This window comes from Columba livia, chromosome 1, assembly GCF_036013475.1.
Source record: "Columba livia isolate bColLiv1 breed racing homer chromosome 1, bColLiv1.pat.W.v2, whole genome shotgun sequence".
Classification (NCBI taxonomy): Eukaryota; Metazoa; Chordata; class Aves; order Columbiformes; family Columbidae; genus Columba; species Columba livia.
This window is the reverse complement of record NC_088602.1, coordinates 92,487,274-92,511,107: the sequence shown is the minus strand read 5'-3', so window position 1 is coordinate 92,511,107 and position 23,834 is coordinate 92,487,274. Positions and strand designations below refer to the sequence as shown.

The following is a 23,834-nucleotide window of genomic DNA, read 5'->3' as shown; positions in this document are numbered from 1 at the left end:
AAGCCTCGTCTTCATGGAAAAACACACTCCTTATCCTCCAGCTCACGAAGCGGGCCTGTAATGATTGGCTCAACACATTTTTTTTCCCCGTTTTCAAGTCCTCTGTCCTAATAGCATGCTGCATCCTAGTGTACAGATGGGACAAATATGCTCAGTGTAAGACCCTACAGAGGCCCAAGCCAGGGATGTAATGGTAGGACACAAGGTGTGACCTTCTGTGACTGAGCAGGCAGAGTGGGACCCATTTTCTGCCATGCCTGAGAACAGGGAGAAGGCTGGCCAGGTAGTAGAAAGGCAACCAATGTCGCTCAAAGCCCAGCCTCTGCCTCTGTGAACTTGTTCCTTGACATTTCCTTTGGCAGCAACCATGTGAAGAAGGTATAGAGAGAATGGTGTAGAGGAAAGAAGGAAGGATACGGGGACAATAGTATATGCAAAAAATGCAAACAAAGAAAACTGTCTTGGAAAATAAGAGCTGGTGAAGGCTGAAACAAGAGAGGTTTGTTTCAGCTTAGTCTAGGGGTTTCTCCCATGACAGATGTGGAAGGGGGGCTCTAAGAAATTTGCTGCGGTGCTCCTCTTTGGCCAGAGCTGAGGCCAGGGAGTTGATGCTGAGAGTCACAGGTTAGAGCAGGGATCAAGGAGAACCATGAAAGACTCTACCCCAGACAGAACATCCACAATGCCTTTACTGAGAAGGGAATAAAAAAAACCAAACAGCTGGAATTGCTGATCCCCAAGATGAAAACTGAGTAAGGAAATGTTGGAAATAGTTGTTTGCATGTGAGGCTCTTGGAAGAGCTCAAAAATATTCAGCTCCCTGACTGGCAGCACAATGGCTGGAGAGCAACCTCTCCTGCCCTGAGGCATTGCTCAGGGAGCTCTGCCTTCCTCCAGCACCAGTGCTGTTGTGTTTCTGGTAAAATTCTTGTGGCCTTCAGCCTAAAAGCGTTCAGTGGTACTGAAATCAAGCTGAGTTCATTTCAGCCAAAGTCTAAAACAGGTAATGAGAAAACAGTCCCGCTGAATGTGTCTTCACTGATTTTTCACTTGAAAGACCACAGGTCCACAGCCACTGAGCTCCTTCAGGCTGGAAGAGCCCTAATCCGGCAGCTGCTTAAGTAATCTCAGAACCTGTGAGAGATTTTGTTTTCCCTTAAAATCTCAGCAGCTCCTTTCTTTATTACTAAACAAGGATTTTGGCTTTTGTTAAATCATACGCAGCCTTCATGTCAGTAAAAGTAAGCCCAGAGATGCAAACATTGGTAGTAAACACTGGTAGTTTGAAAGCCAGTAATCCTTTTATTTTCTCAGTCTTCAACACCCAGCACTGGGGACCATGACAACATCTGATAGTGAAAGACCTGTGCAAGTGAGGTACTGCCTGAGGTTAAGCTGCCCATCTATACAACATGAATGCTCTTTTCAAAAAGAGTAATTTTATGGAACAGGGGAGAATGAGAGAATTTGTAGTTCTGCAGGCAGCAGAAGAGTGTGGCCCAGCTAATTTTCTGGGATGGGAACATCTACAAGAAGAAATGTGTAGAACCCCTGCTGTCGAACGAGCTACACATTGACACACACTGAGCAGTTCAAGGCTCTCTGTCCTTACTGCCCCCTCTCACTTGCAGAAACTCAATCGAACTGAACTCTCTGTTCCTCTTTTAAACTTGCCAAAACTAGTCGGATAACCTTTCTTTTGGTAAGACACTAGATTTCAAGGTCCGTATCTGGTTTCTGAACAAGGAACTGAAACAAATCTGAGCTGCTGTCTCCCCCCAGTGTCAGTATGTTCTCTTGTTCAAGGCTATAATTGCAGCAAACAGTATGCTGAAGAGAAAAACAAAACAAAACAAAAAAACAGCTGTAACCTACCCAGTGATAGCACATATCAAAACTCTACCCTGGTATGTCAGAGAACAGATATTGGCTTCTCATTTTGGAAACTCTGGGACATCAGCCTGCTGTGACACCCATCACAAGCTCTAGGGGCTGCCTGTGCTGTAGCACGACTCTGAAGTTAAGGAAAACAGCAGCAAGGTTGGACTAGATTAGAAGTCTTACACATATCAAGAGGTTTTCCAATCTGTCTGTAGAGGCAAAAAGGTGGTGGTGTAGAAGACTTCTGACAAGACTCCTCACAGCCGCTTTCTCCCCCATGCAAGCCAGGAGGTAAAAAGAGGGTTAATTTCCTTCTTGCACATGTTTGGCAAGGTAGGGCCCCTAGATTTGAATGCCAGCCTTGATTGCTTTGGGTGCTAACTGGTGCCCAGCTGCTTTGATGCTAAATGACTTGCTTTAAAGGGAGATGGTGTACTTTCCATTCTGCTTACAGAGCAGTTCTACTGAAGGGGAGAAAACCTCTGCTTTGAGTTTAGAATAAAACCTAACAAAACAAAACAAACCCTCGTTATTACTATTGGTATAGAAAAAATCTACTCTTGGTTGAGAGTCTAGAAAAATCTACTCTTGGTTGAGGATCTAAAAAAATCTAGATTGGGGCCAATATTCAAAGGCAACAGGTGACTGCACAAAGCCAAGACACTGCTTACATCTGAAGCTGATGGACACTATCCAAGCCTGACAATTTCCTGGTAAGTTTGGGCGTGTGGCTTAGCTAAGTATCTTGGAGTGCTTCCCTCAATAGCTGTTTAATGGAGGTGGTTAGCAAAGTCTGTTCACACTGAAGACCGCAGAGCCATTTAATTAAATTACCATTCAATTCTATGGTTGTGTAGACAGAAGACTGCTGAGACGGCAGAGGGAAGCTGCTATTTTACAATGGCACTACAAATTCCCTTGCCTGGCAGTCCTGAGACTGCCGCAGCAAGGATATCGCTCTGTCCCAGGAATGGGTTTCTGCAATACTTACATTCTCCAGCCACCAAGATGACCACGTGAACAGCAAGATTTTTAAAACGGCTGCAGTTCCTGGTGAGTAACTCCACCATAGCAAGAGCTTTCTCAGCATCAGCTGCACATGGTCAGGTAGCACCGGTGAGAGGGACACTGAAGCATCAGGCGCTAGTGTGGCCACCACGGGCACCTCAGCCCCCAGCTGCAGGGAGAGGGCGGGAGCAAGCCATTCCACAGACCTCCCACATCCGGATGGGCTCCCAAGGCTTCTCTAGGGGCTGTCCACCTCTCCTCTTGCCTCTCGCCTCCCCTCCTCTCTACGCTGACAGATTTCAGCTTCCTCTTAACTTCCAGAAGGTACAAGGATCTAGGAAGTATTTCACAATGGAAATGTGAAGGCAAATGTGAAGGCAAATGTGCCTGTTGGCACTGCTACGCACACCTAAGCCTTTATTTCTATGAAAAAAACCTGCTCTGCTGATTAACATACCGTGCCCAAGTTAGCTTACCCTCCAGGACCCAGGTGTTATGCATATGCAGGAATAGCTACGGATGGTAATGAAAAAACTCTCTGCTTCATAGACCAAGTAGTTAATAGAGAGGCATACAAAGTTCACAGATACTGTGCATAGCAAAATAACAGAATAAACCTCCTAGCGTGAAACTTCCTCAAAAGTTTTCATACTGATACTGTGATTTGCATTGCTGTAAGGAAGTCCTAGGTGTGGAAAGTGGCTTGAGAAAGATGTGCCCAGAAAAGTTGCTCTCCTGGGTCTGTTCATCTGGATTCAATAAAGGGCCCACAAGTCTCACTCACACCCCTGCAAGAAGCCGTTGCTATGAAGAAGCTCCAGAGCCCTCCTCATTTCCTTCTGTCTGTCCATGAATCTCGTACACACCCACAATTGATTCAGACTCTTTTCCTCTTTAAAACAAGCCACTTCCTTGCAACTAATCTCTAAAAACTGCCTCCCCTGCAGCTCTAACTGTAGCATCTGAATAAGCAGCAACCAAGGCCATTACTTATTTTTTTTTTTACAAAGGACTTTTTATTGCATAAATAGATGCTTAGATATTTTGCTGCATGTATAAAAAGTTGAGATACAGTTTAAGCGACTGTTACTCTTGGTTTTACTCCTTTGACACATCCTTCATCTACAGGAAGGCTTCACTCTCCCGGGAAAGGAATCCAACGCAAGTTGCCAAGTGTCGGAAAATCTGCAGGGTGGGGAAACAGCAGTGAGAACAGCAGGCAGGACATGCTGGCAGCACATGGCTTAAATCTGCCTGCCCAAGTGGCACGCTGCAATCGGAGCTAAACACAGCGCTGCGGTGCTGGCACTGGAGAACATTTTTAGGGTAGGAGAATCCCCCCCTTCTCACTATCTCATTATAGAAAGATATGGCCGACAGTCTTAGAGATGGCAGAATTTAGGAAGGATTAGGCCGCTGGTGGGCAACACTTGGGTGACTGGGCAGCTGGGGTATTTTCTGCCAAATCGGAGATGCTTTGAGGCAGTTGTTCAACAAGGTCAACATCCCATGCCAGACCCAGAGGTCCTGTGGGATGAGCTGGCACAGCAATAGCTTGGGCTATGGATCCTGCCAGGGAGAACTCCCTGGGGCCCAGCGCTGCACTCAACGCACGGTACAGTCGGCTCATTGCCCCCAGCCAGCTCACTCGCAGGGCAGCCCACCTCTCATTTGTTTAGCAATAAAACTCCAAGCAACTTAATCTGACTTATTCTGCAAAAAACAGACAGAAGTGTTCTCATGGAATTTTCCAGTGGCTAGCGAAACTTATTTAAAATAAAAATTTAAAATGGCATAAGTCTGCCCAGAGACAAGCCCTCAATTTGATGTAAGCAGGGGACTGAAAAACACCTTTGTTTTTGTTGTTTTTTTTCCTATGAGAATGTACCACTTTGTTCCCATGGTAATTTCCAGGGCTCCATTTCTAGTCACAATTTCCAGTCCTTGTTGCGTGAAATAAAACAGTGATAGGTTTAAAATCAAAACTAGTAAACATTTCCAAAAATTGAAACTCTCTTCATATGTGAGGTGATGACCTCAAAAAGGGAAAGTAAGTTTTTTAGCTTAATAAAAAGTAACATTACATCAAACTCCCACTGAGCTCACAAAGGGCAGGCAGAAATAGAATTCTCATTTTGTTGTAGAACAGAGAGATGTGAAATGAATTGACACAAAAATCACATACCAAACAAGCCAGGGAATATAATCTTAGTGCTAGGTAGTACTCATTTTGCTAATGGACTTGACCTAATAAAGCAATGATTGCTTAAACTTTGAAAGCAGAGGGAAGGAATTTGGCACATAGGGAATGAAACCCCAAAACTTTAAGGAATTTTGTAACGTTCATTTTGCTCTTTTATGCAGAAAGATGTCTATTTTTCTCAGTGAAGTATATATGGTAGATGTTACATAGCATAACCTGTAGCATTTCTGTTTCCTTAGGAAGTTCCATGGCATGAGATTTAGTGCTTTCAGCTAAACTACCTACAACTTGTCAGGTATTTAACTCATATGGAATGGCTGATTCTTTACATCTTAATTATGTGATTTAAGGCCAAGAGGTCCCACTGCATCATCCTGACTGGCATGCCTCTCATGCATTTTTTACCCAATTTAACCATCTCCTTACACATCAGGACTTCCTGTGCAACTGATTTGGCATAAAAATTCAGGGAAATTGAGAGCAGATAAGGAATACTGTGCTAAAAACTCCTAAATCACAAACCATGGCTGCCAAGTTTTCTGGCGGTAACTGCAATTCCTACAGAGAATGGGCATGATGCAGGTGTGCAAATATGCTGAAACATCACAGGAGACAAATACTACAAGAACTCAGATAATGGTGACAGTTCTAATTGCACAATCCAAATGCATCCAAGCCAAAACATAATGGGATTAATATGCCAACGTTGTTATCGAACACCAGGATGCCGAATAAACTATATACCTGAGAGACTCTTCAATCTTCCTTCTTCTCTGCTTCTTTTTTCAATCTCACTTCATGTTCCCTCTTCAGTTTTTCTTCAATTCTTTTTCTCTGGTACATTTTTGCTGCAGCAAATGCTAGGCAAAGAATCAATGTTTTAGCTGCCAAAATGTACATCAGCAATGGGAAATTCTCCAAAGCCTGAAATGCAAAATAATCTATTTAGGCAGTTACTGGAACACTTGGACAATTAAAAATGAATCTACAGGGATGCTTATAGAGCTTCCTACAGCAACAGCATTATTCAAAACAACAGTAATGCTTCTCTGTTCATGATTTTTTTTTTCTGTAGGAAACTTTCAACCAGGCAGATCAACATCTAGGGGAAAGGCAAAACCAAGTTCACTCCACTTAGCTTATGAAGCCCGTTTGAACAGGTCTTTGCTGCTTCTACTTTACAGCAAACTGAATATTGGCATGATCTGGAGCCAAAACAGGGGAAGAACTTAATATTTTTGTATAACTGTAAACGTGGAAACATTTCTGAACAATTCTCATACAAGCAATGGATCTGTGCATATCAGTTATCAGATATGATCCCCAAAGACACTTTCGTGCTCCTATAAATTTTAATATGTGGTAGCTCTGCAATTAACTTGCCCAGATCTAGAAGATATAGATAAATGCATTTAAACCAGAAGAAAAGTAAAAAACCCATAGCCTCCAATGATTCAATGTCAGGAGTTTTTAATGCCTGGAATGACCAAAGTTGCACAACATTTTTGAATGTTATAAAATCACGCTATCGTAAGTGCACATGGAGTGGAAAAGAAAATGCAAATGGGTAACACTATGAACTCAGAATACAAACATAACAAAAATGGCACAGGCACTCAGCAAAAGACATAAATCTCAGAAAGATATTGAACGTACAGGAACCTCCCAGCCCACTGTTTCAAAGAGCTACACGGCCAGCAGGATTGGTCTGTTTTTTCAGTGGTGCACAGTAGGTTCGCAGTGCCAGCTCCCCCTTAGCAAGCCTCCCAGTACCCCCGTGTACCCTTAGCAGCACCTCATAAAGCTGTTTGGCCATTGTCAAACTACAGAATTTAGAAAAAGCCTTGTATCCATACACCATTAGCATGTCCCCTTGAAGTGTACAAATCAGAGGCTCAAGTGGGGCCTTTTATAACACTGATGTCAACAAACTACACATTACCTTTGACATCAGGCCACTCCCCTCTAATTTTGAAAAAAAGAAAAAAAATCACCCTCTGTCAATCTCTCCACATATTAAAAGTAGCAATCTCTTCAAACCACAGCTCTGCAATACCAGAAGGGTAAAGCCACAGCTTGGGCTTAGCATTGCTTTCTTGATAAATGGTTTGATTTAACATGTTAAAATTGCTAATGCATTAGGTACTTGCTCAAACATTTCTGTGCCTTACACACATACCCTACAGAGTGTTTATGGCCCCAATACCATAAAAGACACAGCAGAGAAAACACCCTCTACTAACAAAAGGAGCTGAGGAACAAGCAGTGGGAAAAAAGCCTGGAAAAACAAAAGCCAGGAAGAGCAGAGGGAGCAGAGCAGAGCTTGCCTACCAGCGCTGTGCTCAGGACTAAAGTACAGGGCCCTGAGAGCAAGCCCTGGGGCCAGCCCACAAGGTGCAGGCACGTAGGGCAGGAAAGGACAATAACAAAGAGTTCTCTGTCCCTGAGGTGCAGAGAGTGTGGTAGTTAAGCAACCTTTGCCTGGGTAAGGAAACCATCTTTTAACCCAGGACCCACTCAACCACATCTTACATGCATCTGCTTGAAAGAGCAGAAATTCACTGCTTTACGAATGTGAAACATCCTCACCTTCCAGTTAAATGCCACCATCTTGGCTGCGTAATAATGTTGTCCGTCTTGCAGCAGGCTGTGCCCAGTACTGACGAGCGTCACACTTCTAAAAGCGCAGACCAGGGCAGAAGCATCTTCAAGAAATGGAGATTCAAAAAGAATTAGCCAATCTGTTTCTACTCAGCATGTCCAACCTGCACCTCTCTAGCAAGCTCATCTGCTGCACAGCACCCAGCAGCGTATCAGTGCCACACGGTTCTGAAATGACCTATGGGGGCCTTTTCTGGGGCTGAGTGACAGGAGCAGCGTCAGTGCTGCTAAAGGACAGGGGTTTGACAGGCCCCGGGCAGGTGCCACGCGTGTGCAGAGCGGAGGCTGCGCTTCCACCACACACTGCACATCCCAGCGGCTGCCCAAGCAAAACCACAACCCTGGCTGCTTTTGATAGCTTGACACATGCACACATCACACTGCCTGGCTGATGTCTGAGATGCAGAGGACAGAAGTACACCCAGAAAAGCTGTCTTGTGGTTTTTAAGCCTACCTGCCCTGTTTGGAGCCTGAATACCTAATGAATCCTAGTATCTAACGTCATTTACCGGTTCTCTCTGATTTACTAATAAATTAAATTATCCGTGTAGCCCATAATAACACAGAAGCGTACCAACAACTCGCTGGATCCCTTGAGTGGTCAATTTATGTTTCAGAGCTGAACTTCGGGCCTGAAAAATGCCTGAGTGGATATGCTGGAGGCTGCAGCACACTGTCACAACACTGCCCTCCAGCCTCTGCTTGCTGCTCCACCAGCGCTGACACAGTTTCAGCTGCGGGATTCCAAATTAAGCACATTTCTCTGCCTGACCCCCTCGAGGTGTTTCCTGGACATGTAACAACAGAGTCACGGTTGAAAAGCAGGAGGAAGCCCTACAGCTTAGTCCAAATCTTCACCAACAGCTGGGCTGAATAAATCACCACCAGGTCACAACAGCTGCTGCTGACCTTTCTTCAGAAACAAGGAGTCAAGTAAATGTTCTTGCAGCTCCTGCACTGCTCAGCCAGCTTCTTCATAGATGTCCTTATTTCTCCAGCCAGGCCATCCTCTTCTCTTCCCCCAGTTACAAAATCTTTACCCTGTAGAGACCACCCACGGAAAGACAACACCAGAGATCTCTGCTACCAAGATCGAACCATACCGAAGCAGTGGCACAGCCAACTCGTTTGTCATTCATTATTTATTTACCGTGTTGATCCTGAGTTGTGCAGCCCCTTCTCCTTTTGATAAAATGTCAGGGCAGCTGTGAACTAATGATTCAGTAGTGTTACACATTTAAAAAAAAAAAAAAAGGCATTTTAACTTCTGATGTTTCCTCCAGAATTTCAGTGACCATTAAGATTTTATGTCCGCTGCCAGGACACAGCAAAAATCCCACATCGGAGCTGAATCTGCTTTTCCATGCATGGCTCATGTGGCTGCATGCTTCTCAACAAAACCTAAGTTACAGAAGCCTGGCCTGATTTGAAGGAACCGCACTTCCCAGCTGGGGTGTCCACATGTCAGAACACTGACTTGTGTGGGGGCTTCATCAGACACAGTCTTCACTCTTCTCCTAAATTGCTGTAAATTCTGTGCTTCAGTCAGAATCAATTTTGCAACATGTTGTAAAAAGGCAAGAACTCAGCCATTCAAACACTCACTAGCATCTGGCATACAATGCTGAAAATGGGGTCTTAGTAATTTTTTATGTACAGAAGAAGTTTTAGACTCAGCAAATGTGCATTTCAGGCTGTTATGTGAGCCCATCTGTCAGGTGTGATAGTAGGGTACTGTCCCATGAGCAAGAAGCAGCATATAATGTGCATCACAGTGTGCACTTCTGCAAACATTCTTGGTTGCAAGTCAATTATCTAAGCATTCAGTGCAACACTTCTGTAATATTTCTGCTCTTCTGAGACATGAGCCTGAATCTGCCTGAATTGTGTATCCACCAGGAGTAGCTGCACTGAAGTCAAAAAGGACGTGAAGTAAAGAAACTCCCTCTTTGTTCTGAAGAGTGCTGTTTTGATCCAAAATGTTTCCCGTGACAGCTGATACTTCTGATGGTCTGTCCTCACAGTTTTTTCTGTGGTTGGAACTGAGCACAGAAAGCACATTGCATTCCCACTTCTTGTCACCAGCCTTCGTTAGTCAAGCACTTCTTCCCCATTTGCCTCTTGACTTTTCCAGTCTCCATCTTGATCCAGACCTTATTAAATACAGCTGAAACCCCAGCACAGAAAAAACAGGTGGAGCTGGGGCATGGGGCAGAGAGAAGAAAGTGGGGAAAAGGAGAGAAAATGGCAGGATTCACTTTAAATTTGAAAAACAATATTTGTTAGCACTGACATTGTCAATTCAAAAGCAAAAAGCTTAGGCACTGTACTTTCAAGGTTGTGATATCTTAAAAGCAAGCAGGCAAATAAACAGCTGAAGTTTCATGTTTGCCTTTTCAGAAGCAGATAAGGCACAGATAGGAGTTCAGAACACATCTACAGTCAGGCATTGTTCGTTCCCTAGGAAAATGCAGGCTCCCTTAACAAACACAGCACTACTGGGAACAGAGACTGGGCCCCAAGGAAGGTCACTATTACCTTCACTGGCAAGCAAGAAGGTCTCGTGTTGAGCCACGTGAGAAAGAAACAAGAGCACTAGTCTCTGCCTGAAGCCCTAGCAGAGATTCTGTGACAGATGCTCCATAAACTATCCATCATGTAATTGTAGACTCTTCTGCAGGGTAGGGATAAAATGATATCACACTCACACATATCGGTAACTCTTCTCCACCGTGATTACACCTCACAATCACTATCCTATTTACACTCAGACCTCCCCTACAGAGCAGATCAAACTACTGCAGATGGGAAAAGAAGGGAGGGTCTGCCCGTACCTCACACCTTAGCACTGTAACCTGCAACCTTGCAAGTGCTGTGAGGTTTTCTGTGTCCAGAGCAGGCAGAGAGAGTCACCAATGCAGCCCCAGAGGCTCATGTCGTCAGCAGGGCTATACAGCCATCAGGGAGGAGCAACCTGCAAGTGCTGTGAGGTTTTCTGGGTCCAGAGCAGGCAGAGAGAGTCACCAATGCAGCCCCAGAGGCTCATGTCGTCAGCAGGGCTATACAGCCATCAGGGAGGGCTGCAACAAGTCCCCGAGCTACACTTCAGCTGATACCAGCCCCAGGATCTCTGCACAATGTTGTGTTGTGCAACACAGACCACCCCAGACAGACAAAGGAGTTGGGCACCAGTCAGATGGGAAGTCTGTGGTGGAGCACAGAATTAAATCTAGGTCTCTCGCCCACTGAATTACAGCTCCAGTCCACCACAGCAACCACAACACAGCCCAGCCACTCGCACCATTGTTTGCTCGTGCAGCAGCAGAGTATCGACTGGCCTGCACACAGCAGAAAACATTTACACAGGCATTTGGATACTTACAAACCGACTTGAGTTGTCTTGGCTGAAAGTCTCACTCACACTGCCAGTAACTCCATCTATGCAACAAAATGAGACTCGAGATACTCTTTTGTCTGCTGGGGATTTCTGAGCAACTCCATTTTATTTACTTTGTCAAAAGCTAGAAAAGTTACTGGCCACAAAGTCTTGGAAAGTAGCAACTTACTACAGTTATGTGACTACATTTAAAATGGAGTGATGGCTGAGTATGTCCTGAGCCAGAAAAGGGCTTTCATTGCAGCTGTCTCTTATTTCTGATTTCTTCAATGCATATATTTGGGGAAGCAAAATGCATGCTTTCCACCTGAACAGTCACTGGAAGACCCACCACTACATGTGACATGCTTTGTCGTGCATCAGCCTAAACATCTGCAAGAGAGGATCAGGCCTCCTCATAAAAAAGACTACTGGATCATGGGAAAGCATGGTAATATGGCAAAGCCCAAAGGCTGCAGAGAAACACAGTGGAAGCAACTGTGAGCCAGAGCTGCTGCAGTAAGAATCCATCACAAACCACTGCCACAAGATTCATTAAGTCAGAAGCACTCAGATCTGTACACATTTGCAGCCCATATATGTAGGCAAGTCAAGACATCACCCCATAGAAAGACCTGCATAATCACTCAGTTTATACTAGTGACATCAATAAGGTAATTCCTAAACTAACACCAGCTCAAAGAACATCTTCCTTCATACCTGAAGACGCAGAAATGAAAATATTAGTGATTCCTCTGGCAGATCCTCACATGCTCCAGACTCTGGAAAATAAGAACAAAGCAGATTATATGAATCAATCACAGTGCCTGGATCAAAATCCAATGAAATCAAAACCAAAAATGTCAGTGGCACGTCAGACTGTTCCACCGTGGGTCCCAGAGCATCATTTCGGCCATGCCCTAGCATTTCAGCCATGTCCCAGGGTCCTTGCAAGCTGCAGACCCCTGCTTGCTCCCACCACCTTGCCCTAGGAGGATCTCCTGGGCCAGCAGCCTCCCCTGCCTCCGTTCCGACCCCAGCTCTGCCCCTGTCACCCCTCCTGGTCCCTGCAGCACCACTGCCAGGCACAGGCAGCAACCTTTGAGAAAACAATTTTTTTTCAAAAAATAATAACTTCAGATCCCTCTTTCTTACATATTGCTTAATTTCTGTTTAAGAAAACAACAACACTGGAAGATTCATGGAACCCTTTCACGGAAAGGGTTGTCAGGCATTGGAACAGGCTGCCCAGGGAAGTGGTGGAGTTACCATCCCTGGAGGTGTTTAAAAGGCATTTAGACAAGTTTCTTAGGGACACAGCTTAGTGCTAGAGTTAGGTTATGGTTGGACTCAATGATCCTGAGGGTCTCTTCCAATCGAAAGGATTCTGTGATTCTACGAGTACAGCGCAGTGCCAGGTAGCCACACACTATGCCCTGCAGACACACGGTCGGGAGATCTCCAACCTGGGCCCGCCTGTGCCTCCAGCAGCCGCTAAACCTCAGGCTTCCTCCGCCTAGAGGGAGAGGCAGCCGAGAGGCTGCAGGCTATTGCAAGGGAACATGTGTAGGAAACTATTACTTTGCCAACATAATAGACCCAGGCAGGATCTCTCAGCAAAGCGTATTTTATCAACAATTTCGCAAGACCGGGTGTTCTACCTAGTGGCAGGCACACAGAATAGGGTAAAAAGCCCCTGCATACATCCCCCTCAAATCCCAGCCACAAATTCCCTTCCTTGTTCCCCACTGGCTGGTACTGCAGGGTTTACAGACAACCTGACACCTGCCTCAGTTTGCATATCTCATTCATCTAATTCTAACCATGCCCTTCCCCTTACCGATTTAAAGTATGGATTCCCGGCTCTCTGGCTACCCTTCCCCCTAGCCTAACTTTTCAAATACAGGAATCAGTTTGTGTTCTGGGATTAGTTCGAAGAGGCTTCGTTTTACAGTAAGGATTCCTAGTCTGATGTCTCTCAGTCCTACCCCCCTGCTGGGGTCAGGCGCCAGATCAGTTGCAAAAACAACATCCCTCCTTCAATGGCTCCTTACAGCGGCAGGGTGGCAGGCAGGGGAGGGCAGGACGGCAGGCAGGACAGCAAGAAAGCAGGGCAGGAGCACGGGCAAAGGCAGGCACGCTGGGCAGGAGCGGACAGGCAGGGGGGCAGAAGGCTGAGGGGCATCCGGGGGTGCTGGAGCTGGCAGGCAGCAGGCGGGAGGGCAGGCCGGAGTCCCGGCAGCGCCGCCGGCTGAGCAAGCCGGGTCGCGGGGAGGCTGCCCCACTCCTGCCGGACCTGGACCCGCCGCCCCCGCTTTCACTCCCCCTCCGTCCCCCGCCGGCGGCCACGCCAAGGAGGGGTGTGGGGGAAGGCCAAAGAAACGCGTCTCCTACCTCACGGGGCGGCCATGGCTCCGGGCCGGAGGCCGCGACAAACTACATCTCCCAGCAGCGGCAGCGGCAGCGGCGGGGCCGGGCAGGAGCGGCCGGGTCCCCCCGCCTCGTCCGGGCGCCTCGCCAGCCAACCGCTGTGTCCCGGCTGTCGCCTGAGCCCGGAGGGGCAGGTAGTCCCCTGTTTCTTCCACGGAAATCATAATAATGATAATTTTGAGGTGAAGCAATTCTCCCATGTCCCAGGGGTGAAGGTCTGAGGGCAGAGCAGCCCGGGTCCGTCTGCCAGGCACTGGGAGCAGGGCCTGAGCGGGTCGAGCAGCCCCTGGGGATGCTGGAGCAGCCCCTGGGGATGCTGGTGCACCCGAACAAGTTCTTCAGGGGTGCTCCTCCGCCTGTGCCTTTGCCAAAAGGAGTTTTCTGTGACCATGGCCATAGCAACAGGCCCAGGTGGCCACAGGCTTCCTCCAGCTGCTTGGTGCAGCACAATATATGTGCCCCAAGGGTAAGGAAGGTCATAGAATCATAGGACAGTTTGGGTTGAAACGGATCTTTGAAGGTCATCTAGTCCACCCCCAGCACTGAGCAGTGACATCTGCAAATAGATCAGGTTGCTCGGAGCCCCATCCAGCTTGGCACTGGATGTCTGCAGAGATGGGACACCTACCACCTCTCTGGGCAACCTGTGCCGGTGTTTCACCACCCTCATTGTAAAAAATTTCTTCCTCATGTCTTGCTTGAATCTCTCCTCCTTCAGTTTAAAACCATTGCCCCTTGTCCTATCGCAACAGGCCCTGCTAAAAAGTCTGGGCCCAGGTCCCACAGGCTGAAGGTGGAGCACAGCCATGGCAAGAGCAGTGGGGCTGGCAGACATCCACAGGCCACCCAGGGACACTACGAGGAAAGGGGGCACACTGGGTGGAGAGAGGCTCACCAGAAGGCTGTGTATGGGGATATAGTGAAAGATTTGGCGAGGAGATTAGTTAAATGTAAATACGCTCAAGTGACTTGCAGCCATCTGTAGAGAAAGCACATACATCACACTAATTGTTTTACTTACCTTGTGTGCTTGATGAGTAGAACCTCTGCATTAGATAACATAAGCCTGTGAGAAACTCTAGGCACCTTATCACTATGTCTGAGATTCTTGCTTTGTTGTGAGAAAGAGTGGGAGGCTGTGCCTGCCTGAAGCCTTGAAATACAGGTGAGCCCAGCAGGCCCGTCCATCTCCCAGCAGGGCTGAACTGACCAGCACCTGTGTCCCCGCCTCTGTCACCTCTGTCTGGGAGCTTACGTGCTACTTCAGAGATCCCCCAGCAGAGAGGTAACTAAAATAAAACTTGCTCTTTGCAATGCATTTGTGGCCTCTGGCTCTTCTTGCAACTTGCCTGTGTATGTGTACACGCAAAGGCTTATTACTACACCAGCAAAAGGCACATCAGGACCATGACAGCAGCTGCTGTGCCAAATCTCAGGACAAGTCTCCAAAACAAGCCAAAGCTTCCCAACAAAAGAAGCCATTTTCGTTTTCATTTCTTTTTAACATGAGCAAACCAAAATTGTCTGAAATGCAGTGCCAGACATGGCTGAAGCGTTTCAGCTAAAACTTTCTAAAAACAAACAATAAGTCCCCACGACAGACAGACAGCATGGGAGCTTTTAGGTTAAGTGATTTAGGTCTGACAACATGAATAGGAACTAAACCCAGAGTCTTACAAAAGGAAGCACGTTTTAGTCGTAGAAGCATCACCAGTTCTGCTTCTTATTATTCCCTGAGAGACAGTGTTGTGGTACTTTAGCAGCACAGGAGAAGACAAACTATCCTGAAAACCCATTTGTCAGCGAGTGCAAACTAGTACCAAACACAGGAAACACTTAGGAAGCAGAGCAATGGGACAGCCTTGATAGCTGGCCATGGAAGTCCTTCCTCTGAAAGCCACAAGGCAGGATTTTAGTGGTTTACACTGAGCCCTGGCTGATGGGGTGTAAACAGTGCTTCCATCACCGAGCTTGCATCCCAGATAAACAAATTGCTCTGGAGAGCCAAGTAGCAGCAGAAGAGACAGCTTGGCCACCTATGGACTTGAAGACAGCCAGGACAAGCTCCTATATGAGACTTGTAGTTTAGCAGCTCTTCTGCTATAAATCAGTCCTTGGTAGATGACCATAAGTCAGTCTTTGCTGCCGATAAATAATTAAATCAAAATTGGAGCCATATAATAAAAAAAAACAATTTGGCTTGAATGTGTGTAGGTATAGGTTAACTCCTATGATTCATACCATAACACATTGTTCAGTTAATAGATAGAGATTTTGATATTTTACTGTACATTTTCAAGTTGTTTTTAAGATGGGATTAAGTAATACAGTTTGGATCTAAATAAGCACTTTAAACCACTAATTCACAGTTATTCTGAGGTGGAAACATCCAGATCTACTTCTGGATTTCAAATATGCTAAAAAAATCGAGTTATTCATTCTCTCAGTTTTATTTTCGCGAAGAACTGAATACCAAAGCAAAGCACAATTATGTATTTTTCTCAGGTATTCTTCAAGCAGCTGCGACAAAGTCCTCATGGGCAACAGTAATGTTAATTTCCTCAGCACTGTGTTGCACATTGGCCTCTCCATTAACTTAATGAGCAGTTTCACAGCTCCTTGTAATTCCGGTGAGTTCTCTACGTGTGGCTTAATGATTTCTTCATTACTGGTGTTCCCAAAAAGTTAAGGTGATCCAGGGCTTGTTTTGTCCCTTGCACCAAAGTTTTCGTGAATTACACACTTCAGGTCTTCTCGATTCAGGACCTGGCTTTTATACTTCTCGCCCCAGTCCTCAACGATGTACTGATGATAGGGGTCATTGGAGTGCTCTCGCCTCTTGGATTTCACAGTACTCACCAATATCGCCACAATAATGAAGGAGAACATCCCAATCATCACCATCAAATAAAGGATAACGTAGTCAAAGTTTTCAGCATTAACTTTGGCTTGCAATTCATCTGCTGCTTCCGTCATGTTTTTCCTCCAGCCATTCATGTAATTGAGGAAGGTTTCCTTGAAAATATCTTCTACCGCCCAAGTGAAGTTTCGCATTTCAGCCATCCTTGCAAGCTGTGGTTACTAAAGACAAAATGATGCTTATTTTTATCAAATATTTCTACTAAAACATTTACATTGTTTTTTTTAGTCTGCATTATGACAATTGAATAACAACACCTGCCACTTGTCCATGAAAATGTAATACCAATTTTAGATCAGCTCATAATAACCATCTCTGAGTGGTTCAGTATGTTCAGAGACCCAAGGAGGTCTTACTCATCTCCTCATCCAGGTCACTTTAGGTCTGTGGGAAGACAGATAGACTTTGGTGAAGGCCAGTGAGTGTGGGGCCCCATGCACTATGTTACAAGGGAGCTCTCAAGAAGCTCAGAGAAAAGCCACTGTCCTTTTCTGCCTTTCCTAGGTGGGTGTGAGTGGATTGCAGCCTGCTAGCCTGGGAAAAGCGAAGGGTCTGCTACAGCATGTCGCTCTGATGCTCCTGTATGACACCTGTCCTTCAACACTTCAGGCCAACCAAGCCCTACAATGTGTTGTGAAGTTTCCACCAAAAATTCCTCCATCTCAGTGCAGTCTTCAAGCAAAGATGAGCTCACTGCAGGCTGTGGGAAATTGCAGTGTCTTTCTAACAGGAGTTCAGCAAACTACCTTCCTCTGCTTGTTGGACCAGCTTTGTGATATCAGTGTGCACAGGACACACACATACAGAAGGACGCAGGTACACGCGCATGTACATCTGTCTGCAATTATACACTTGCACACACTCACTCACAGGGTATAAAGGTAATCTAATGAAATTAAGCAAGCTATGAGAATAAACAAATACGAACTGCCTTGATTTTTTTTGTGTGTAAAGTCTCTCTGCTTTTTCTTTGATTCAGAACAAAAGTGACTATGCTTTTTCATTAGGAAGTAAAGAATTGCCAAACAGAAACTCACCTCTCCTGTGCCCTTCTGCAATGAGATTCACGGTAACGTGCAGGATTTTAAAACTCCACTGGATAATATGATGATACTCTCAAGGAGCAGAGATATCTTAAACTTTAAGTAGCCTCCAGCCTACACAAGTCTATAAGCAGTTGTCTGTTAAATGGGTGCCTCGTGCTGCATGGCTTATGTTTAACTTAAATTTAAAGCTAAATCTAATCTCACCTGGAAAGTCAAATATTGGCTGACAGCTTACTTCAGTCATCCTTTCAGATGCTGAGTACTACTCTTTATGCTTCTTACTGAAATTTCACATATTGTAAAAGAGCCCTGTAGTGCTTTTTAGGGTGGACATTGATGCAGCTTGATCTTTGTTCACCCAGACAGAAGAAGAGTGAAGGTGAGCTCTACAAAATAATGGTGATGATAATAATAATGACAATAGTTCCTTTGGCTGATAGGGGCGCAAGAGGCTGAGCACTGAGCAGGCAGTGCAAAGAGCCTGCCAGGCTGCTCAGCACCCAAAGGGAAGAATTTTCTGCTCCCTCGCTTCACCTGGGAAGTTGGCGATTTTGGTCTTCTGTGTCTTTCTCTGTTCTTTCTCCTTCCTGCATTTCATATTTCCCCTGTCCTTTGCCATAAGCTCAGCCTTTCTCTCCCTTTCCCCTAGATTCTCCACATGATTTTCCTTTCCTTTTCTTCCACCATGAACATGCTTGATAGTAACCAACCCTTCCGTGAAGCCCTTGCTGTGAGGAGCAGGTCCTCAGACACAGCCAGGACTAGCTTCTCTGAGCTCTGCTCTGTATACACCTTCACTCATGATCTGGAGCAGGAAAAGATTAAAAATTAATTTAAAAAAAAAAGGCAGAATTAATTAATGTTGATTTTATTTCTAGCAAATGGCACATGCTGACACCTAACTGAAAAGCTCTGAGTCACAGCTTAGAAAACAGCAGTGTGCTCAGTGAAATTAGACGGTTCCTGACTATTATGGGGACATCCAAGGGAGGGCGACTGGGGTGGGATTGTGATGCAGAGTGCTTCATGAGCACATGGGCTGAGGCAGACTCTCTGTAGAACATATTTTCATTTTACAGGTAGTCCTGCCTAAGCAATTTGCAGAGAAAGCAATTTTTCAGGCAGCTCTGCCTTGAGGAAGATAAAGTGAACACGGACTAACCACTGAATCGACAGCACACATCACAAAAAAGGGAGATATGCTCATGGTACGGAAAAGTCTTAATCCCTGAGGAAGCCCTTCTAGTGCCGTGCTGCTGACATTGTCATGGTTACTGCTGTCATCTCTTCTGGATGTTTTTCTGTGCCTGAACACCTCCCAGCATAGGAGCGAGCTACTAGCAGCATTTCATCTCTGATTCCCTGCTTCTTTCTGGTGGTTTCCCATGTGCCCTCAGCTCAGCCTCTGGAAGTTGAGGCACCTGACAAGCTGCTTCTCTTTGCTTTGATGAAACCTGAAGGCCAGAGGGACCACAGCGAGTCCAGCCTCTTGTGTTGCACAGCCAGAGATGTGCCCTGGTTGGTCTTGGCTGGATAAAGTCAGCTGGAGCCACCAGAGGAGCTCCCAACTGCAGGACGGTGAGCCTGGCTGTGGAAATACGGCAGGAGACATAGTCCTGGAGATTCCCAAGCAGAGTATCTCGGGAACTATTGCTCTGGCCTGCCAATTACCAGGTGAAAGGACTTACCCCTCCTTCAACCAACCTCTTCTACCATCTGTTCCTGGCCAGTCCTGTTTGGCCAATACTTGCCAGCATGCACATACACACACAGGCATACCTACATGTGTAAGAGAACCACATGTTGTCAAGCAGCCATTAAATTTAATTGTCATCTCTGTTCTCAACCACACCAGAAAAGTCCTTGAATAATCTCATTCTGCTGTGTGTCCCCCTGAAGGTCACATTTGCCCAGGGTTTGTTTAGTCTTTATAGCAATGTGGTGATCAAGGACAGGCAGTGTGGAACTGGTTAAAAAGAAGGAGGGGCAGTCTTGGGCAGGAAAGGTGACTGCCTTAATATTAGTCTCTCGAATATAGACTAGTATTAAGCAAAGTGCTCCTGATCTCAGTGGAGAGAGGTAAGAATGGCTGGTTGAGCCTCCTGTCTCTAATCCAAGAGTGGCAATGAAGATCCAGGAGCTGAAGGAGAATCAACCACATTTCAAACCCTGTGACGATTAAGGGACAAACCCTTCTGGGAGCCATTATCAGGCATGTGGAAAACAAAAGGTGATTTGAAATAGTCAGCATAGATCTACCAACAGCAAATTGTGCCTGACCAAGCTGATTCCTTTCTATTTTGAGATGATTGCAGGACTCTTTCAATGGGTGAAGGCAGAGTGGTAGTGGTGGTTTACCTTTGCTTTAGCAAGGTTTCAGCATGGTATCTCAAAATATCCTTGTAGCCAGATTGGAGAGGTATGGACCAGATGTGTGGACTCCGGAACTAGCTGGACCACTGTCATGGGCAAGTGAGTAAATGACAACCTATTGCAGATCTAGATACTGGGCTTTATGTGAGAACCAAGGACAACAGTGTCAGCTCCACTACAGCACCTGAGCATTCACTGATGAGACAGTGCTGTGGCAACATCTGTTCTTGCCTCCCAGGTGTTTTGGAGCAGGTGGGTCCATCTCGTGATAGGGTGTTGTCACCAGCAGGACATGCACTACATGTAGACATACACAATGTTTAACAATTAGTATTAACAACCTTACAATTGGATGTATTCTTACATGTAATAGCCCTGTGGTCTTGAAGGCACCATTCAAGGAAAATGTTTTATTTTTAGACGTACAATAGGCTCAGAACAGAACAATATTCAATTGTTCATAACCTTCATGGTTGATAACACTTCTGTGACTGCTTAGCATTGTTGACCTGTTTACAAATCCCTTGTTAGTGTTACTGGTGAAGAAGGTAGCAGACATACTGAAGATCTTGTGGTTAGACCCAGATCTCATAGGAGTGAGTGTGAGTTCATTAGAAAGTCATCCCAACATTTTGCAATATCTATTGTAAACACCTCGAGGGATAGTCATAAATAAACACAAATATGCATACACATACATAGATCAGTATCTATAGGACTGGAATGGGGTGCTCAATTTTCTGTTTCCTTCAGAAGATTAACAGAAGAATGTTACTAACAGTGATCTTTGTTCCCCAGACATTTTCTCTCATAGGAGCTTCCAGTATATCCAGTCACTTTTTTCCAATCCTCCATCAGTTGTTTCCCGTATTCTCTACAGCAAACAGACTTTACATTTTATTTTGAATCAGCAGATGATATATTTATACACAGCTTTTGCCATCTTCTTATTCCTTCTGTTCATTCAAGTAAGGAAACTAACTGTATATAATTCCTGAATTACAGGGTTCATTACTTAGCATGATGAATTTTATACGGTTAACTCTTGGAAACAAAAGAATATAGCTGTTGAGTGTGGTTATTGGAAACTAGTATCCTCTTATATGTACCTATGTAATTTTCCTTCTGTATTTCTTCTGGTTAAATCATAATATCATATTATTCAGTGTGCCTTTCAGACATAAACCTTTATACACACAGACTTAACCTACAATCTTCTCAGCCTTAAACTACTGATATGCTATAGTGCTAACTACTGATACACTATACTGCTAACTACTGATATTTAGAGTGCTGATAGCATTTAATTAGTTTCCCCACTGCTTTAAACTTTTTACCTTCTTGATAGTCCTCTTAGATTCCTTCTGGTATTTACACGTTTGCTTAAAAGAACATAAGTGAAATCAGCGGTTCTATCCCTGGGTCTGGTTGCTGTTTTTCAAGTTGTTGTCTGTCAGTGAATCACCCTGTAGAACAAAAAGACCTACTAAGGCCATTAGGTTTTTATAGTTTGGCTCTAACTGTGGCTGCTGAAACCTTTTCCTCTTAAGGTTACTCAAGATTACATCTATTAATTATGTTTGAACTGTTTCTTTATGTTGATTGTTATTATCAAATTTTTACTGCATCTCGGGACATCCTTCTGGTTTCTCATAACAGTGTTGGTAACTAAAGATACTGCCTCTTTATTTTTTATTTTGCAGCTGTGCTTCCAGGTGTCTTACCCATTTCTTGCATTCATATGCCAAGCCTCTGCAGAGGGTCAGCCTGTGTAAGCTACCACCTCTCCAGGAGCTTTGACTTCCACTTCTCAAACATTTAACTCTTTTGCCTCTGCTTGCCATTCCTCTAAGCAAATCGTAACGGTTTCATTTTCTTTCTGTATTCGCTGCTTGCATGATGGATGTTACTTTCTTTCCCAGGATAAGGGAGTCAGGATTTGCACATTGTTTCATCTCAAGGGTATGGTTTTCAGCACAACTGGGAGTTTTGATATCTTGCCCTGTACAGGTTGGGTTTTCTTTTTAAGTGGGGGAATCCTGTTGCAATTGTTTATTTCTTGTGTGACTGTTCTTCCATCTTCCAGGAAGCAGCATTTAAAGGTTTCATTCTTAGCCTATTTTCTTGGTCCTTTGTCTTCTCAATGGTAAATACATTTGGTGGTTCAGTGGTTGGGATGTTCTGTTTTTCTGAGAGATACTGAGAGTTAATTGCATGTTATAGAGTTTGACCACCTATTATAACACTTTGGATACATTTGCAAAAGTATTAACTCCCATCCCTTCATATGGGGTCTGGCGTGGGTACCAGCTGAGAGGAACAGCTGTTCTGCTGGAAGGTTGGCTGCTATTCAGAGGGACCTTGACAGGCTGTCCCCAAAAATGTTCATAGTTGGAAACTATCTCTAAATATTAGAATAACTCTGTGTTTGAAGATCGCTCCCTCATCACATCAGAGACCCACACCAGGATACATGGTCTTTGATAGCTTGTATAGAAGCAATGAAAAGAGTGCAGACAGTGGAGAGGGACACCTAGAATGGTCCTTTGTGACTAAATAAAAATATGCTGGACAAAACAATATTTTCCAGTCATCACTGAAGTGAGAGGAAAAACATTCAGAAGGAAAGTGAATTTTAGCCATATTTTGTTAAGTAGTACAAGCATAGCAAGGTTGTGAGGAAAACCCTTTGTATCCCTGAGAAAAGAGTGTATCAGCATGCATTTGACAGTGAGAGACTCCAGTCTAAGCAGTTTCTCAACCCTGAACGCTTGACAAAAACCAACCAGGCAGAACAAGTCAGGTCCTGAGCTCTGACTGTGTCTGGTGCTGGGACTGCATTGCAACTGAGATATCGGCACCTGCCACCCTGCCAAAAAATGCACTGCTCCCCTCAGCCAAAGCTTCAGGGATGGAGAAATCAGGCAGAAAGAGGAGAAATTGCAGGCAGAGACTGCAATCATTCAGCTTTGTTGCTATGGTTTTACGTGCTGCTGTTGCAAAAGCTTTAGGGGATAAATAAGGGTGTTGGCTGCACATAGCATTTCAATGGAAAAGCAGACACTAATATTACACCACACCATGTCCAATGCTTAGTTTCTAGTGACTTAGGAAATTCACTCCTCAGCCTCTTTGAGATCCCCCTTCTGAAAGCAAGATGGCAAAAAGAAACACCTTTCCAAGCAATGGCCACAGGGACAGCTTTTGCTGGGGACAGATAGCTCTGAGGGAAGCATCCAACACACTGCAGGTAAAGGCCATCCCCTGGAGAACATGAGCTGCTGAGTGACCTCCACTCCCAGCACAAGCAATGGGGATGGTACCTACATGCACCGCTGATAAACTGCGCAGCAGCTGGTGGCACTGCATCCCTCCTGCCTGCTAGCAATAGGGTAGGGCAAACAAGGGCTACATGCTATGGCCACATGCTCATTACCACCATGGTGTGTCCCTGAGCACAGGCAGGCCAGCTCTCATGTGGAAACCCCATCTTCACTGAAGTTCAGGCAGTCTAAGAGCTCCTGAAAGGCGGATCAGGCTGTCAGCTCCCAGCCTGACCTCTTCACACTGCCACAGCACGAGGACAGCATCCATCTGGCTGGGAAGATAAGATGTGATACCTCGAATGCATGTATGTGTGTCCCTCAGAGAAGAAGAGAAACCTGAAGTGCTCACACAGTTTCCCTCCTAAATATCAAATGGATTTTCACCATACTTTCATGTGTAATTAAAATATTGTTACCTGCATCTAAACTGCTGTGCATCACCTGCGGCTGTCTGAAGGCAAGGTCCTGCTCAAGGCCAGTGTCATGAAAGGCAAAGTCAGTGGTAATAACTGACAGCAGCAGTTTTGCTCTTAACAAGAGTAATCTGAATCTATCCTTTGGTTAGGAAGCTGCAGGTCAGTCGCTTGCTGGATTGTAGGTAGGTACCACA

At 45.2% G+C, this 23,834-nt stretch overlaps 2 protein-coding genes across 5 annotated transcripts in view; both read right to left on the bottom strand.

Moving 5' to 3' along the window:
* Positions 1-3,879: 3,879 nt before the first annotated feature.
* SMIM11 (small integral membrane protein 11) lies at positions 3,880-7,791 on the bottom strand. Its single transcript, XM_021299713.2, has 3 exons — positions 7,682-7,791; positions 5,837-6,016; positions 3,880-4,074 (listed from the first exon to the last, which is right to left on the bottom strand). Exons 1-2 carry the CDS (start codon positions 7,700-7,702, stop codon positions 5,849-5,851), a joined length of 189 nt encoding a protein of 62 aa, XP_021155388.1. The 5' UTR covers positions 7,703-7,791; the 3' UTR covers positions 3,880-4,074; positions 5,837-5,848.
* KCNE2 (potassium voltage-gated channel subfamily E regulatory subunit 2) overlaps positions 3,880-23,834 on the bottom strand; it is a 95,752-nt gene continuing 75,797 nt past the window's right edge. For 2 of the 4 annotated variants that reach the window (XM_065067251.1, XM_065067245.1), the window contains 5 exons: positions 13,524-16,640; positions 11,850-11,911; positions 7,682-7,797; positions 5,837-5,952; positions 3,880-4,074 (listed from right to left, as the gene is read on the bottom strand). In XM_065067251.1, the coding sequence (XP_064923323.1) occupies positions 16,245-16,622 (378 nt within the window). In that variant the 5' untranslated portion in view covers positions 16,623-16,640 and the 3' untranslated portion in view covers positions 3,880-4,074; positions 5,837-5,952; positions 7,682-7,797; positions 11,850-11,911; positions 13,524-16,244. Of the gene's footprint in view, positions 4,075-5,836; positions 5,953-7,681; positions 7,798-11,849; positions 11,912-13,523 lie in introns of all 4 variants that reach the window. The other 2 variants (XM_065067266.1, XM_065067259.1) reach the window with 2 other exon arrangements.